Source organism: Aulonocara stuartgranti (assembly GCF_965226115.1).
Source record: "Aulonocara stuartgranti genome assembly, chromosome: 3".
NCBI lineage: Eukaryota > Metazoa > Chordata > Actinopteri > Cichliformes > Cichlidae > Aulonocara > Aulonocara stuartgranti.
In genome coordinates this window covers 56,059,158-56,077,008 of record NC_138941.1, presented here as the reverse complement: position 1 = coordinate 56,077,008, position 17,851 = coordinate 56,059,158, and the positions used below count along the sequence as shown (strand labels likewise).

The following is a 17,851-nucleotide window of genomic DNA, read 5'->3' as shown; positions in this document are numbered from 1 at the left end:
GACAGTAATTAAAATTGAAGTTTATCTGTTTAAGTAGAAGTAGCTGAGCTGGTTTGGTGATATGGTTGTTTGTCATCTGGTATTCATTCTTAGAGTATCAAACTCATCTGGATTCATTTCTGACTATATATTTTAACTATCAGGAAAAATCTCTGAAAAAGTGAAAATGTACCACACACCACGCCTATGTTGTCATGCACATAAATCACGATTTGTCTATGTATTGCACCATGGTTAGTCTTTGATGACCATTAATGGAAAGGGCACACAAATTATTATGAACACCTGCTGATGAAAGCCAATTGATGGGGCGATCGTGGCTCAAGAGTTGGGCGTTCGTCTTGTAATCGGAAGGTTGTCGGTTCGAGCCCCGGCTCCGACAGTCTCGGTCGTTGTGTCCTTGGGCAAGACACTTCACTCATTGCCTACTGGTGGTGGTCAGAGTAGGCACCACCAGAGGGCCCGGTGGCACCAGTGTCCGGCAGCCTTGCCTCTGATAGTGCTGTGGCTACACTGTAGCTTGCCATCACCAGTGTGTGAATGATTGTGTATAGTGTAAAGCGCTTTGGGGTCCTTAGGACCAAGTAAAGCGCTATACAAATACAGACCATTTTACAAGCACAAAAGGCTTTAATCATTTTTTATTTTTTATCAATTTATATATTTTTTTCTCTTGGTGGACTAATAATACAGTAGTACTGTGTAAAAGCATTGAGCTACCTGTAGTTTCTTTATGTTTAGCTAGGAAAAAGGGAAATATGTGCATTGAATTGTGTGAAAACGTACAAATCGATGAAATAGATGATATAAGGCATCAAAAGGGAAGCAGGGATTTGAGCACCTTCCCCTGCCTGTACCCATCAACAGTAACATTTACATTTTACTAAATAAAAGGATCTGGCTTGCATCAGTCACATGATGACCATAAACCAATGCTCACCCTTGATGGCAGAGGGCGCTGGTTACGAGCCGGGAACGAGCTCGCAAAGAGTATGCACATTTTTTGTGTACACGTTGTTAAGTTTTCTTGTGGCAACTGACGAATTGAAACAAATGAGCACACTGTGTGTGCAACAGTGCAACAAAACATTAGCCGTACTTTTATTAACTGCACAAGTAGTGGTGGTCATTAGCCGCTAGCTAACTGGATGAGGGTGTCATGGCTCTGTAGCTCTGTCCATCAAAGTGACACCAAAATGTCACTGTATGCACACGTGTGTATGTGTGCATGTTTTATGTGTATAGATTTTTTTTGCTACATTGTTACCCTACCATGACCACCCATTTGTTTTTCCCTAGTAATATTCCAGTTTCAGTTCATTTCCCACAGTTTTTTAAATCTGTTGCCTTATGGTTCCAAGCACTGTCACCAATCTTTGCATTTTATTATTATCTCATAACACTTGTTTAATCAGCTACCATTTCTCCTGTGCACTTTTTAATGTCTACAGTCTCAGATCAGCACAGCCCTGCCCTCCAGCACTATCAGCAGCAGGAGCAGCAGCAACATTGTACCCATCAGGTAACACATATGCTACGTTTGCTTTGCATTGTCCCCACCTAATGACAGCGATATAGCATAATGTAATTCCATATTAGATTCTTGATGAATGTGGGTCTTTCATATTCAGCCTGGTTCTCTGTGCCACTTTTTAACTTTGAACACCCGCCCCTTTAAACGTCTGTGCACAGCACTGGTGTGTTAGGAAAAATTGGGCCTCATTTACTAACATTTGTGTGGGAACGTTCTTACCCTGTGCAAAAAATAAAAATATGCCACCATATAAAAATACTGTCAGATTTATGAAATGTGTACAAACCTATTTTGCTCTCAGCACCGTGCGTAGGTCAGTAAATTTGAATTGTTTGGAACCAACAGCCTTGTTGAATCTGTATACTGCCCCACAGCAATTTCTCTCTATAGCAACACGTTTATTTCCAGGTGAAGCAAAGAAAGGGGTGAAATGAGAGACAAGATAAGACAAGAGATCATGGAATATGTTTCAGTTGACAAATGCTTCATGGTCACAGCTGCAGTGATGCAGATGTCGCACCGGTCTGTTGTGGTGAAGACAGAGCTCAGTGTAAAAGTAAAGCTGTTGATTTACTGGTCGATACGTCCCCTGTGCTTTCCCTAAGTGATAGCATTTTGTTTCCCTTTATATCCCTTTTTTTTGTAATTACAGGATCTGACCTACTTACTACTTTCTGTTAAAAGGGAGTTCTTCTTCCTACTGTCAACTAGTGCTTGCTCATAGGGGGTTGTCTGCTTATTGGGGTGTTTTTCCTCTCAGTGTTTTTTTAGGCTTTTTACCTTTCAATATAAAGTGTGCAAAGAATAAAGTGCCTTGAGATGAGTATCAATGTGATTTGGCAATATGGAAATAAAATTTAATAAAATTCAATTCAATTGATTTGTATAAACTCATCACACTGACAGTTTGATAATAACTGAAAATAAAGTTTATTTGTTTAAGTCGAACTAGTTGGTGTACGGCTGGTTTGGTGATATGGTTGTTTGTCGTCTGGTATTCATTCACAGAATATCAAACTCATCTGGATTCATGTCTGACTGCAAACTTTAACTGTCGGGAAAACTCTCTGAAAAAGTGAAAATGATGATGAAAGCCAAGCACAAAAGGCTTCAATTTAATTTTTCTTATCAATGTATCTTTTTTCTCTTGGTGGACTAATAACAGTAGTACTGTGTGAAAGCATTGAGCTACCTGTGATTTCTTTATGTTTAGCTAGGAAGAAGGGAAATATGTGCATTGAAGTGTACGGTAATGTGATTGGAATAATTGGGCCTTATTTACAAGCATTTGTGTGGAAATATTTTTACCCTGTGCAAATAAATAAAATATATAAATCAAACTGAATGTAATGAAATAGAACTGAAAAATATCTGAAAAAAGTGCAAAGTTACTCGACACCACACATTGATGTCCTGAAGATAAACAGGTGTTAATAAACATATCAGCAATGGATTTATTATCTGTTGCTGGACTATTATTACAGTACAGTGTGAAAGTCTCTACCCACCTCTTGTTTTGTTTTTTTAATATTTTACTGGGAAAATGGTAAATAAATGTAGCAATTTATTAAATTGTGTACAAGCACATGGAAATATAGGATATAAGGCAAAAACAGAGTTTGTACAACTCTAAGTTGTAGCTGGTGTGACCAACTTTATTCTTCAAAACTGCCTGCTCTCTTCAGTCATTCAAACATCTTTTTTGAATGTCGGCTGCCTTCTATTCTGTTCCTTGTCAACACACTACATTGGTAGTGTGTTAGGGATCATCGTCATTCTAAAAAAGGAACTTTTCCAGAAATTTACAGACAGATATTGCATGGTGGATCAAAATCTGATTGAGCATAACTCATAATTCCATCAATTTTAGCAAGATCTCCAACATCACTGGCTAAAGTGCAGCCCTGAATCAGGTCAGAGCGTTCACCATGTTTTACAGATGGCTGTAGAGACTCACTGTTGTACGGCTCTCATGAGGTCCTTTATATATATTGTCAAAAATTTGAACCAGAATTTTCAAATTTTTAATTTCTTTTAATTTTTTTTTTTTGTAATTTCAGACAAATGATTCTTGTTCAACCTTTTTCTAGTTGTCAGGTCATTTATATATATTTATAATTAAAAAAATAAAATGTATGGGGCGATCGTGGCTCAAGAGTTGGGCGTTCGCCTTGTAATCGGAAGGTTGCCGGTTCGAGCCCCGGCTTGGACAGTCTCGGTCGTTGTGTCCTTGGGCAAGACACTTCACCCGTTGCCTACTGGTGGTGGTCAGAGGGCCCGGTGGCGCCAGTGTCCGGCCAGAGCGTTCTCACTCCCGAGGCGTAACATGTCGACGTTTTGTCACGTCCCGCGGCGTTCCTGAGGAACGCGAAAGGAGACCTTCAGCGTTCTTATGGTACGCGGTGGGTTATGGCTGGAATCCAGTGCAATGACGCTCCCGCGGTAATAGACGTTCCTGCCCTGTATTCCAGCCCTAAACCTAACCTTATCCCTAGCCCTAACCATAACCTTATTCCAGACCGTAACCAGGACTTTAATGATGTTAAATAGCGTGTTTCTAAGCGATTTGAAGAAAAAGAGCGAACATGTGTAGGTTCAGTCCAGACGGTTCTCATATTTCCTCTTTTTCCGAGGTCGTCATTTAGGAACGTGGTGGGTAGCCGAAAACGTAATATGGTGACGATTTGTCACCTAGCGTAAAATGTTACGCTTTGGGAGTGAGAACGGGTTGGTCCGGCAGCCTCGCCTCTGTCAGTGCGCCCCAGGGTGGCTGTGGCTACAATGTAGCTTGCCATCACCAGTGTGTGAATGGGTGGATGACTGGATATGTAAAGCGCTTTGGGGTCCTTAGGGACTAGTAAAGCGCTATATAAATACAGGCCATTTACCATTTATAATTTATACTCACTGTTTGCCATCATGCCAGTTACTGGAGGGATCACAACGATCGCAGGTTTGGAAAGCAACAGCTCAGCTCTGAAAACAGAGTAGCAAACACTATAGGTTCCTGCCTTTTAAAGAGCCTGGCATACTTAAAGAGATACAATTCCTGCTGAAACAGGTTTTTGGGACATTTCTTTGAAAGGCAGATCATTTAAAACTGCCAACCAAGTGAGACTGATTAGAATTAGATAACATTTTTTAGATACCAGCTCAGAAAAGGGAAAGGGACTGCTTTAGTCTCCAACAGTTGGCATTATGTAGCTGATTATATCACATGAATTCTTTTTGCTGCAGATGCCATCAAACTCATAGATGAGTAAAGAGCACAACTAGCATTCACTGTGCAAATGAGCCAGTCGGACAGGTCCAGAGACCAGTAACCCTCTGGCAACCACCAATCACTATGAAATTGTGCAAGCTGCAAGCAAGTCTTCAGCTGCCATTTTCCATATGAAATACAGGCAACCATTTCAATCTGCCGGAAACCAAAACCACCAAACCAAACAGGGTTAAAAACAGCAAACAAATTTTTAACTTGAGCTTTTCTAGCATCACCGATCACCCAAAGCACTTTAGACTACAAACCACAATTATTATTATTAAATAATTATTTGATCCCCTGTTGGGATCCATACAGTACATTTATTTTGTGTTTTTTAAATCCAGATTCAGAAGAGTTTTACGTGTTTTAAAATGTTACAAAAACTATAACTAAAATTATTATTTTTATTTTTTATTATTATTATTATTATTATTAGCCTAATACTGTGAGTTTTGCTGACACTCATATGATTAATGATCCTTTTATTCTCAGTCGCTGTAATTGCCCAAGAAATGTGGGGATATTACACCGGTTTTAATGACTCTGCACCAACTGCCCATTTGTTTAAGAACTGATTTTAGGATTATACTTTTAAAGCCTTTCATGGCCCCAAAATAGAATAGAATAGAATATTGGAACTTGTGTCTCTGTACCAAGCAGTACACAGCTGACTCTAAAAGCAATCTAGTGTTAACAGTTGGCAGTTGTTAATTACAGTTTTCATTGTTAACAACAAATAACCTCAATGAAAAATCTTAAACCAGAAAAACTGTAATGCCAAAATTCCCATAACAAAACCCCACTTTCATGATTGCTATTGATGTGGCAAAGGTAAATTAGCTCTCAATTTACCATTTTGTCACAATGGTTATAACACAGCTGATAATATTTAAATGCACAACAAGCTGCTGCTTTGCTTAAATATGATCTATTATTGGAGCTGGGTCGTCTTAACTCTGCATCAGGTGATACTTTTTGTTTTGCAAACCTTTTTGTTCTTTATCTCATTGGGTGTGTCTCTGAAATGTTTCTGCATAAGTGCACACCTGTGCATTTTCAGATAACACATAGTTATGTGTGTAACACTATCCGATTTTTCGTAAAGATTAGATTTCAGTTATGTCAGAAAACACATGCTATTTTATGTTATCTTCTAGGTTGTTTAATTTCATAGCAGCTTGTATAAAGTTTTAGCAGGTGAGGGTACAGTGAGGTGAGAACAGCGAGACATCCTTCGAATGCCACTAAAACTGGAATTTTAATTCATTGTTATCAGAGATTCTTTAATAGGACATTTCAAATTTAGAAGTATTTAAAGTGATGTCCAGTTTAATTAAAGGGAAAATAAATCAAATAGGAAAATGATTAATGAAATACTTAAAATATGGTCTTTATCCTTTAAGGTCGGGTCCTCTAACAGTGGAGTACCTTTGCTGTTCCTAGGACTGCGCTCCTCTGGACAGAGATCTTGGATCTTGGTCCTGGCATCTGCTGGAGCCACTCGCCCAGCTTACTCTGATTACCATGGCGACCACTGTTACCTTTACCTTTACATAAAATTATATGACATGTGACATATACCGTAAATTGTTGTGTTGTTCTGTGAATAGTCAGTGAAGCATTTGCGTTGACATGACTGGAATTTCATGTAATAAATTTGTTAAACTCAAAAATCACATTTTTAGAATCCTAGAGACAATGATCAAAGAGAAAACTAAAACAAATAACCACCTACAATAATAAGTAAAAGACAAAAAAGTAAAAGACAAAAGATTAAAATAAGGGAAAAAAAGAGAAGCAACTGAAACTGAAACAAACTGCATGCACACAATAATCAAATAGTTTTGATCAAATAGATCAAAACAGGCGCTGCAGGCCTGGCAAAAACTACTTGTATAAAACATAGAGAATATAAATACATATAAAAATGAAAATCTGTGAATGTAATCATAATTAGGAAAAAGCAATTATATTTTTCTTGACAGTTGGTTTTATTGATCTAACACCAAAGAAAAGATCCACACGGTGCTTTGTGTGACACCTGCTGGCCAATTTGGTTTATCGCCAGATCTTGAAGATGATGTTCTGTGAAAAAGTGACACATACGAGTCCTGCACAAGTCAAAACAATACTTATCATACCATTCTGTCAATAACTGTGATCAACACATGTTTTGGAGAAATCCGCATATAAACAAGTCAAGTAAATAATGAGACTGTTAAAGACAGCAAGCTGTCTTTAAAGAGGATGAATCAGTGGTGCAGATTTAAAACATTGTACAAGTTTGAACAAGAGCAGGAAGAATCAGGTGAATAAATGGGCCAATAATGAAGTTAGCTGGAAAAACAATGATCACTTTTCACAGAATAATTTTTAAATAGCAGTGACACCTTGTGGTGAAAAACCTAATCACCATCTCATGACTGGTTACCCTTCTCGCTACAGCAGCCAATTTAACTAGTCATTGTGAGGCTTACCATGCAGTGGGCATTTCCTTCTGTGCGTTTATGAAGCAGCTGAGAGTATTAATACGTTTATTAGCTGTCGCAATCTTTGTTGCTATCAGTTTATTGCAAGACCTGTGCATTTTTGTTGAGGGGAGTTGTTTCTAACTGTATCTTTGCATTCCCCGTGGTGCATAGCATCCATATGCTAGTCCAGGCAGTGAATGTTCTTGTGTTACCTTGATAAATCTGTCTGAATTTATCACTAATTGTTCATATTTACTAGTTCTGTTTGCATTGCTATTGTCATTCTTCATTGGGCAAGATACTGAATCTCAAGTTTCCCGAAATCAGTTCTAGAGATTAATGAAAATATTTGCATTGTTTATTGTAATCAGCTCTATCTATCCTTGGTCTGCACAGTATTAGTCCCTCTAGGGGCAAAGTTCAGAGAGAAAACTGAGCCTGATGTTTCAAATGTCACAATCACAAGGTCAGATATTGAGTTAAAATTCTGATGTTGAATGATGTTGTAGATAAAAGCCCATCATAGTAAGAGGAGTAGATGTAGTAACTGGAGAGCCAGATCATAGTAAGCAAGGCAGATGTTCAAATGGGAGAGCCGGTTTTTGACGATGTAGCAGCATGGAGGCATCTGCAGTGGGGGTGAAGGGAGAGAGGTGAATAATCCCATAGCAAGTGAAAATGGTGACTGAAGAAGAAACACGATGAAGTGCATCATGGGAATTCATCCATCTATCCATCCATTCTCTTCTTCTTATGTTAAATAGGGTCAATGGTTGCACTGGAGCCTATCCCAGCTACCATAGGGCGAGAGGTGGGGAACACCCAGGTCAGGTCACCAATCTGACATAGAGCTAATAGAAGGTGTTAAAAGTAGAGAAACAGATGTGTTAGGAGTAGAATTTGAAGCGTGGGGGTCAGTTGTAATGTGGTTGAACCAGAAGGTGGAGTGGGAGTTGTTAAATTGCTAGGGGCAGAAGTGGTTGATATGGATGAGGGGCAGAAGCAGTTTTTGATATCTGGGTAAAACTGTGAGACAGTCTTGTGTAGAGGACACTGTGTTCCAGGAAACATGTTAAACTCAGAGTCTGCTGTCCTCAGTTTGTTGTGCAGTTCTGACAGAGTCTTGGTCTGTAGATATTTGTGTTTAGATTCATCTGGAACATTTTCGCCCCAGTGTGCGCTAGCGATCCACATGTCCATGTTGGAGCTGTAGCAGCAGAATGCCGACCAGAGCATGGAGGGAATGTTAATCTTGTTGTTGAGGATGTTGTTAGAGCTGGGTTGTGCTCCAGTTACCACAAAAACTTCAGTGACACCACTGCTATTTTTGCAGTATTTGTCCATAACACATTTGATGCACCTCTCCATTTTGTTCCAGCTTCCCTGGTTGAAAGTTCTTGCTTGTGGAACAATGTTGGTCAGGGTGAAAGTAGCCATTTTGTCATCTTTAGTGAATGCATGAGAGCTTGGAAATATGTGACCTTTGTCATATGTTCCATTGGATTTGAAATCAGTGTCTACAGCCTGGTGATTGTAGATCTTCTCTTTGTCTTTTCTCCTCATGTTATTGCTGTCATTTTCATTCTCAAGCTGCAAAGAGGCTTACAGTTAGTTATGAATATACAGGGTGGGCCATTTATATGGATACACCGTAATAAAATGGGAATGGTTGGTGATATTAAAGTCCTGTTTGTGGCAAATTAGTATATGTGAGGGGGCAAACTCCTCAAGATGGGTGGTGACCATGGTGGCCATTTAGAAGTCGGCCATCTTGGATACAACTTTTGTTTTTTCAATAGGAAGAAGGCCATGTGACACATCAAACTTATTGGTAACGTCACAAGAAAAACAACGGTGTGCTTGGTTTCAACGTAACTTTATTATTTCATGAGTTATTTACAAGTTTCTCTTTGTTCACAGCCATTGACATGTCCGTGAGGAGCGGATCGAAATTGTGTTGATATCTGGTGAACGCAGTAACCGGGTCATTGCAGCAGATTTCAAGGCAAGACACCCTGCAAGACCACCCATCTCCCATGCTACAGTTAGCAAACTGCTTGCTAAGTTTCGTGAAACTGGTTCAGTGTTGGATTTGCCAAAATGTGGACGCAAGAAAACTGTCACTAATGAAGAAACATCAGTGGCTGTCCTAGCTTCATTCAGCAAGAGCCAACAGCGTAGCACTCGCCGCATGTCACTGGAGAGTGGCATTAGTCGAACATCCCTTCAGCGGATATTAGCTACTCACAAATGGCACCCTTTCAAACTCCAGCTACTGCAGCATCTCAACGAGGATGACCCAGATTGGCGCACATAATTTGCAGAATGGGCAAAACAAAAATTGGAACAGGACCCTCAGTTCACGCAGAAGATTTTGTTCAGTGATGAGGCAAACTTTTATGTGAACGGTGAAGTTAACAAACAAAACCACGGCTATTAGTCTGACACTAACCCACATTGGATGGATCCCTCCAAGACTGTTGGACCAACAAAAGTGATGGTTTGGTGTGGTATATGGGATACAATGATAGTGGGTCCATTCTTCATCAATGGAAACCTCAAGGCCACTGGATATTTGAAATTGCTACATGATGTGCACTGAAGCTGGCACGTTCCCTGAGTTTTTCCAGCAAGATGGTGCACCACCACATTATGGGTGCCAGGTCCGAGCATTCCTAGATGAACAGTTTCCTGGAAAGTGGATTGGTCATTGTGGGCCAGTTGAATGGCCCCCAAGGTCTCCCGATCTGACCCCCTTAGACTTTTATCTTTGGGTTCATCTACAGGCAATTGTCTATGGTGTGAAGATACGAGATGTGCAGCACCTGAAACTACGGATACTGGATGGCTATCAGTGTGTGAAGAGTGGGAGAAGAGGGTTGCATTGACAATCCAACACAATGGGCAGCACATTGAACACATTTTATAAGTGGTCAGAAACTTGTAAATAACTCATGAAAGAATAAAGTTACGTTGAAACCAAGCACACCATTGTTTTTCTTGTGACATTTCCTATTGAAAAAACAGAAGTTGTATCCAAGATGGCTGACTTCTAAATGGCCACCATGGTCACCACCCATCTTGAGGAGTTTGCCCCCTCACATATACTAATGTGCCACAAACAGGACTTTAATATCACCAACCATTCCCATGTTATTATGGTGTATCCATATAAATGGCCCACCCTGTACAGTAGCACATTGTAAGATATAAATAAAAGTTTGATTTACAGTCTGTGAGACCTACCTGTGGCTCTATCTGCCAATGACTGCGGGGTCGCTTTATTTCTACGTCTCCAATGTACTTGTATGCAGAAAATACTGGAATCTTGTTCTTGATGTCATAGAGAGTTAAAAACCTTCTCTTGTTCTTATAAGTCTGGCATATAGGCTTGTACTGGTTCTGGTTCAGGATATTTCCACTTTCCAAGACACCAGGGACCTGAGGGGGAGTTTCCTCAAGAAGAAATTGTTTACAGATTGATACTGATGTGACCACTTCAGCTAAAGTGGGATCTATTGGAAGGACTAGGAAGAGCAGGGCAGGGATGGACAGGAAACAGGTTTGTATTGATGACATCCTCAACTGAGATGTGTCCTGTGGTCAGATGAAAAAACAAAAAAACTCATCAGCAATACACCTTAAAATTTTTGGACAAGACTGAACAACCTGTGTAGAGGAGTAATGCTAGCCTACACATAATGACAACAGGTCTCGATTCTACAACAGATATGTACCAGGGTTGCATAAGTGGAAACGATAACATCAAGCTGCAGTGATCTTGCATTTAATGAGCCATTGTGATTCTACTTCTCTGCATTTGCAGACTGTGTACTTACAGGCCTTCCTTTCTTGGAAGGCCTGTAAGTACAAAGTAGGTCTTTCTCAGAGAGTGTGCTTTGGCTTAAAAAGAAGTTGAAGGGTGGTGTAAGCAAGTGAAATAAACAGTTATGATGACGGATATTAAGTCATTCATTGCTGGCAGAAAACATTCTAAAGTATACTGCTTACTTTCATAGAATAAGGTACTGTTTTAATATGTGGTTACAGGTGGCTTATAGAGCACCAGTAGACACACCTGTGGTAACAATTTCAACATCTTTTGTCACCTTATCACTTTCACAAGAGTTTCAGAAAACTTACTCTCACCTCTGATACTGTGACATCAAGGTCAATGAGATTCAAACTCGTCCGAGATTTTTAATAGATACACCTGTGGTATCAGTTTGAAGGTCCTACGTCATTTCATTCCTAAACTGGCGAAGTGACTTGGTGATTTATTTTTTTTTTGCACAACACTGGTCACTATATTCTTAATTTCCGGTTAATACTTGTACAGCTGCTGTTATTGTGTATATATTTATTTATATTTAGATTTCTTCATACATTCTTATATAGTTCTATATTGTGTATTTTGTTGTACAGTTATTTTATTTTCAACTTTAATTTATATATTTTATCTTATTCTTTCCCAGTTAAATTTACCCTTCATTCTAATTTGTGTTGTACAGTTATTTCATTTTTAACCTTAATTTATATTTTATTCCTTCCTAGTTAAATTTACCCTTTTTAATTTTTCATATTTATTTCCTATCTTATTCATAGCCTTTTCCTTTTTTGTTTTCTTTAGGTCACGAGCAGTTGTCCAAGCATTTCACTACATATCGTACTGTGTATGACTGTGTACGTGACAAATAAAATAAAATTTGAATTTGTATTTATTCTAAATATAACATAGAAACATATCAAATGTTTAAAGAGGGAAAGAAAATCACAATTAAAAAAATATTAACTCATTTTGAATTTGATGGCAGCAGCATGTTTCAAAAAACTTTTATTTACTTCCCTGTCAATTCTGCGAACTGAGGACAACAATTATTGGAATTTGGGGAGAGTAATGTTATCTCACTGTCTTGTCTGATGTTGGATTTTAGCTGCTCAGCAGTCCAGGGTCTTCTTTGCCGCATTTTTCATTTTATGATACTCCAAATCTTTTCAGTTCCCAGAAGGTCTGGACTGCAGGCAGGCCAATTCAGCACCCAGACTCTTCTACTGTGAAGCCATGCTGTTGTAATAGATGTATTGTGCCTTTTTGCTGAAATATGCAAGACCTTCCCTAAAAAAGACATCTGAATGGGAGTGGATATTTATCTGACCTGTATATATCTTTCACCATTGTTGATGCCTTTCCAGATGTGCAAGCTGCCAATTCCATAGGCACTAATACATCACTGGATACCAATTGGTATCCATCAGAGCTGTAGGCTTTGGAACTGTCTGATCAAAGTCAAAGTCAAAGTCAACTTTATTTGTCGATTCTTCCACATGTACAGGACATACGGAGAATAGAAATTGCGTTACTCTTCAATCCCTAGATAAATAGCAAATGAACATTTAAATATATTTAAATATAAAAGTGATTTAAAAAATGCAAGTAAAATAATTAAAAAGTAAAAATGTAAATAAATACAATTTTACATATAACAAGAAAGCTATACAATATACAATATAATGGGTAAGTGACATTGAGTGTAAACCAGGCAGAGTAGTGCAAATAGGCAAATAGTGCAAATGGAGATTTAGTAATGTACGGTAAGAGAAAGTGTAACAACAAAGTCTTATGAGGTAATGGCAGTCCAATGCTCCACAAAGTGACTGGTAACTGGTGCAGGCCAGTGAGTGAGTCAGAGAGTGTGTGTGTTTGTGTGTGTGTGACAGAGTTCAGTGAGACCGTGGAGGAGAGAGGGGAGAGGGGGCAGAATCGGGAGGGAGTTAAGCTTCCTGACAGCCTGATGGATGAAGCTGTCCTTCAGCCTGCTGGTCCTGGCCTGGAGACTCCGCAGTCTCCTCCCCGACGGCAGCAGCTTGAAGAAGCTTTGCATTGGGTGCGTGGGATCAGCCGCTATGCAAAGGGCTTTTTTAGTGAGACGGGTGCTGTAAATGTCCTGGAGGGAGGGGAGAGAGACACCAATGATCCTCTCTGCAGCTCTCACTATGCGTTGGAGGGTTCTATGACAGGACGCATTGCAGGCTCCAAACCACACAGTGATGCAGCTCGACAGGATGCTCTCGATGGTGCCTCTGTAGAAAGTGTACATGATGGGGGCTGGTGCTCCTGCTCTTCTTAGTTTGCGGAGAAAGAAGAGACGCTGCTGTGATTTCTTGGCCAGTGCTGTGGTGTTGTACGTCCAGGAGAGATCCTCTGTGATGTGCACACCCAAGAACTTGGTGCTGCTCACTCTCTCCACAGACGCTCCGTCAATGGTCAGAGGAGCATGTTGGGTGTGCATTCTTCTGAAGTCCACAACAATCTCCTTCGTCTTCTCCACATTCAGAGAGAGATTGTTGTCAGCACACCACGTGGCCAGGCGTCTCACCTCACTTCTGTAGTCGGTCTCATCCCTGTTGCTAATGAGACCCACCACCGTTGTGTCGTCCGCAAACTTGATGAAGAGGTTGGAGCTGTATGATGGAGTGCAGTCATGGGTCAGCAGAGTGAAGAGGAGGGGGCTCAGCACACATCCCTGCGGGGCCCCCGTGTTTAAAATGATGGTGCTGGATGTATTACTGCCAACCCGTACTGCTTGAGGTCTTCCGGTGAGGAAATCCAACAGCCAGTTGCACAGTGAGGTGTTGAGCCCCAGCTGGACCAGTTTTTGAATGAGCTGTTGGGGGATTATGGTGTTGAATGCTGAACTGAAATCTATGAACAGCATTCGAACATATGAGTCATTTTTGTCCAGGTGTGTGAGTGCCGAGTGGAGTGCAGTGGAGATGGCATCATCGGTTGAGCGGTTGGGCCGATAGGCAAACTGGAAGGGATCCAGGGAGGGGGGCAGGACAGTCTTGATGTGTTGCATGACTAGTCGTTCGAAGCACTTCATCAGGATGGGAGTAAGTGCAACAGGACGGTAGTCATTAAAGCAGGAGGGAGATGACTTTTTTGGAACCGGAATGATTGTGGTGGCTTTAAAACATGTGGGGACGACAGCCTGGATGAGTGATATGTTGAAGATGTCTGTGAAGACATCAGTGAGTTCCACTGCACAGTCTCTCAGTACACGACCAGGAATGTTGTCAGGACCCGGAGCTTTACGTGCATTGATCCTGCTGAGGGATCTCCTCACGCTGTCCGGTGACAGAGTCATCACCTGGTCACCAGGAGGGGGTGGGGTCTTCTGTGCAGTGGTGCTGTTTTGGACTTCAAAGCGAGCAAAGAAAGTGTTCAGCTCGTTCAGCAGGGAGATAGTGCTATCACAGGTCTGTGGTGGGGGCTTGTAATCTGTGATGGTCTGAATGCCCCGCCACAGGCTCCGTGAGTCTCTGCTGTCTTTGAAGTGATGAGATATTTTCCTGGAGTACTGTCTCTTAGCCTCTCTGATGCCACGGGAAAGGTTGGCCCTAGCTGTCCTCAGGCTTGCCTCGTCTCCAACTCTGAAGGCAACATTCCGAGCTTTCAGCAGCCTGTAGACCTCTCCTGTCATCCATGGTTTTTGATTGGCCCGGACAGTTATGGTTTTCGTGACTGTTACATCCTCAATAGCAAGGCGAATGGTCTCTCTGCTCTTTAGAGGTTACAGGGTCAGTGTTTTTCAAATTATATATAGAGTTTCAATTCATTGTCCCCACAGAACAGTTTTCCACTTTGCTTCAGACCCTTTTAGATGAGAAGATGGTGGCTTTTTTTTTTTTAAATCATATATGGTTTATATTTGAATGAAGGAGACTTGCATTTATGGATGGCACACTGACCTGTGTTACCAGAAAATGATTTGTGAAAATGTTATTTCTATGCCACATTCATGCCTGTTCTTTAATGCGGTGCCGCCTGAGGGCACGATGCTCACAGGCATCCAGTACTGATTTTCAGCCTTCTCCCTTCTGCAGAGAGATTTCTTCAGATTCTCTGAATCTTTTGATATTTTGCACTATACATGATTAGGGATGGGTATTGATAAGATTTTAACGATTCCGATTCCCATTTTCGATTCTGTTTAACGATTCGATTCTTTATCGATTCTCTTATCGATTCTTTTTTTTTTTTTAAAAAAAGGAGAACACTAAGGTCGATTAGCTCAGAGCTTTGTTTTATATCTTCTCTTTGAACAAGATAGAAATTTAGGAGTAACATGGCCTTACAAACCCAACAGTGAGATCTTGAGAGATCCAGCCTACGGCTCTTCAATGGGGTGTCACAGGGTCCCCAGGAAAAAAAATTGTAAATGTAAAATAATAAAATAAATATTCTTGTGAGACATATCACATATTGACGGGGTCGGGTTATGTTAAAAAGTATAAATTGTTATACTTTGTTCATTGGTTCAAAGGTACCCCACACTTCTTTTTTTGTTTGCTTGTTTGTTCTGGTGTATTTTTCATTTGAACTGTTACTCTGCCAGAGTACTCATATTTACAAGATGGCATTGAACGCCCCATTGGTGTATCAGGAAAACTATTTTGTACGTATGTTCCTTGAAGGGGATTGAAGTCGTTCTTTTTTCCACCGCAGCGAAGGGCTAGGAGTAGGAGAGGAGCTGCTGTATGTTTTTGTTATCGAATCGATCTGATTGTGAAATAAAGCATATGCAGTGAGAAAGCAACTCCAGGAGTCATCCCTGCCTTAAAGCTGCAACATTCTTCTGTAGCAATAACAAAGTATAACATAAATTGTTCTGTGGCAATTACACAAGAATATCCAGTAATGTCCCTGCCCACAATTAAACACATTCACTTACCAAAAATCGGGGGCATCTGCTGTGGCAAATGGGTGCAAGACTTTTACCACAAACTTAGACACTGCTCTGTGACATTAGTCTATCCTGGCCTGAAAGGAGACGCTACCGGTAGACTGCAGCGAGAACTACCAGCGAGCGCCAGCCAGACTCTGTCTGTCTCTCTCATCATGGTCACCTACATGTACAGTAATGGCAGGTCTTGTAATAAGGCAGATTGCGCTAACATAATATGCACTGTTAGTTGATTATTTACCTGCCGCATTAACGGGAGAGGACGTGCAAACGTTAGCGCTGCTGCTGGGTTGAGAGTCACGAGTCCGGAGCGGAATTAAAAACGCGTGTCATCGCGTGTTTTGTGAGCAAATGCTTTTGCATATTCGTAGTGTTTCCTCCCTTAAATGAAATATCTACTTTGCAAGTTGCCCTGTTGTCATCGGTTCTCATAAAGTATAATCAAACTTTTGAGCGTTTGAGCCGCTTAGGCGCCATGTTTCCTGCCAGGTAAATGACGCTCCGCAACGTGGTGACGTCATTCGGGGCGACTGGAATCGATAAGGGAATCGTTTGCAAAAATGGCAAACGATTCCAAGGAATTGAAACAGTGGGAACCGGTTCTCAACAAGAACCGGTTTTCGATACCCATCCCTATACATGATGAGGTATTTAAAGTCTTGGCAATGTTCAGATGAGGAAAACTGTCCGCACTTTGTAGAGTTACTTTTTTGTAGATTGGTGAACTACTCTGAAGCACTGCCTCTCTAAGCTTATGTTTTTATACCCGAACATGTTACTGACTTGCTGCCAGTTAATCTTATTATTTGCAAAACGCTTCTGCTACGGTTTCATTTTCCACTTACTTTTCCAGGATTTATTTTTGCTCCTGTCCCAACATTTTTACAAAGTGTTTCTGCCATCACTTTCAAAATGGGCTAGTTTCTTTTTCATGAAAGTTGAATGTCTGTGTTTAAAAGCACTATATAAATAGTATATATAAATAGTCTACGATTCAAATGTTGACAAGCATAGCAACTGTAACTAATGGAGACGCTCAATGCTCAGTTACTTTCTTAGTATTTAAGTGGAAGTCACATAGCGAGCATACAGCCTACAAACACCACCTCAAGTCAGTTCATGTTTCTTCATAAATATTAAATATTCATCTGTCATCCGAATGTGTTGTTTTCAAAACACTAATAATCTGTTCCTGTTCAACATATTCTAATTAGGTAAATTCTTTGTTCAGACCAACTTCATCAGTGTTCAATTTAATACATTTTCATTTGAATGATAATTTGAAGTATATATGCATTTTAACATTACATGTATATGATTTACCTTAAGTTAAATTTTTATATATTTAATAGTTAAATATTTATACCCATAAAATACTTTGTTCTGATTTTGCATTTCTCATTCATTCTTCGGCGACCATGACAATGAGCTAAAATGCCGTCACAAAAGTTTGTAAATGCTTTGAAATATAATTCTCTAGCATTGGTGAATGATTTCATTCTTTGTCCACATAAATATAAAAAGCTGCGAAAATTCAAGAGGATTAAAGATTACATTTTAAATGTAATACACACACAATATTAAAAAAGGACAAATACACTGAATAATCAGCAAGAAGACTTAACTTACCACTCTCAAGATTATCACTGAAACTCCTGTCACGTGAAAATGGCTGTGGAAACTGGGAACGCTTCCTCGGTTGTGTAAATACGAATAATATGGAGTAGTTCAGCAGTTTTATTATGAGAAGAGTATGCACTGTCAGCAATTTGTCATCAATGTTATTCTGAAGACGTTGATGTCAAACTTGTGTCAAAGTCTAAATGTCTAAATA

General features: G+C 40.0%; 1 protein-coding gene across 2 annotated transcripts; it reads right to left on the bottom strand.

The window, feature by feature from the left end:
- Window positions 1-6,606: 6,606 nt before the first annotated feature.
- Window positions 6,607-17,751, bottom strand: LOC309699637 (endonuclease domain-containing 1 protein-like). 2 transcript variants are annotated; one of them, XM_082522752.1, is made up of 4 exons: window positions 16,259-16,671; window positions 16,006-16,180; window positions 10,517-10,867; window positions 6,607-8,860 (listed from the first exon to the last, which is right to left on the bottom strand). In XM_082522752.1, exons 3-4 carry the CDS (start codon window positions 10,847-10,849, stop codon window positions 8,135-8,137), a joined length of 1,059 nt encoding a protein of 352 aa, XP_082378878.1. In that variant the 5' UTR covers window positions 10,850-10,867; window positions 16,006-16,180; window positions 16,259-16,671; the 3' UTR covers window positions 6,607-8,134. The 2 variants fall into 2 exon arrangements, with proteins under 2 accessions (XP_082378878.1, XP_082378879.1); XM_082522753.1 differs by lacking the exons at window positions 16,006-16,180; window positions 16,259-16,671 and adding an exon at window positions 17,647-17,751.
- Window positions 17,752-17,851: the final 100 nt, after the last annotated feature.

Excerpts from the sequence above, each read along its gene's own strand:
- LOC309699637 (XM_082522753.1), bottom strand. The coding sequence starts at position 10,849 with ATGTCATCAATACAAACCTGTTTCCTGTCCATCCCTGCCCTGCTCTTC. Across the intron at positions 8,861-10,516 it reads ATTGGCAGATAGAGCCACAG|CTTGAGAATGAAAATGACAG; the intron begins GTAGGTCTCACA and ends GCCTCTTTGCAG.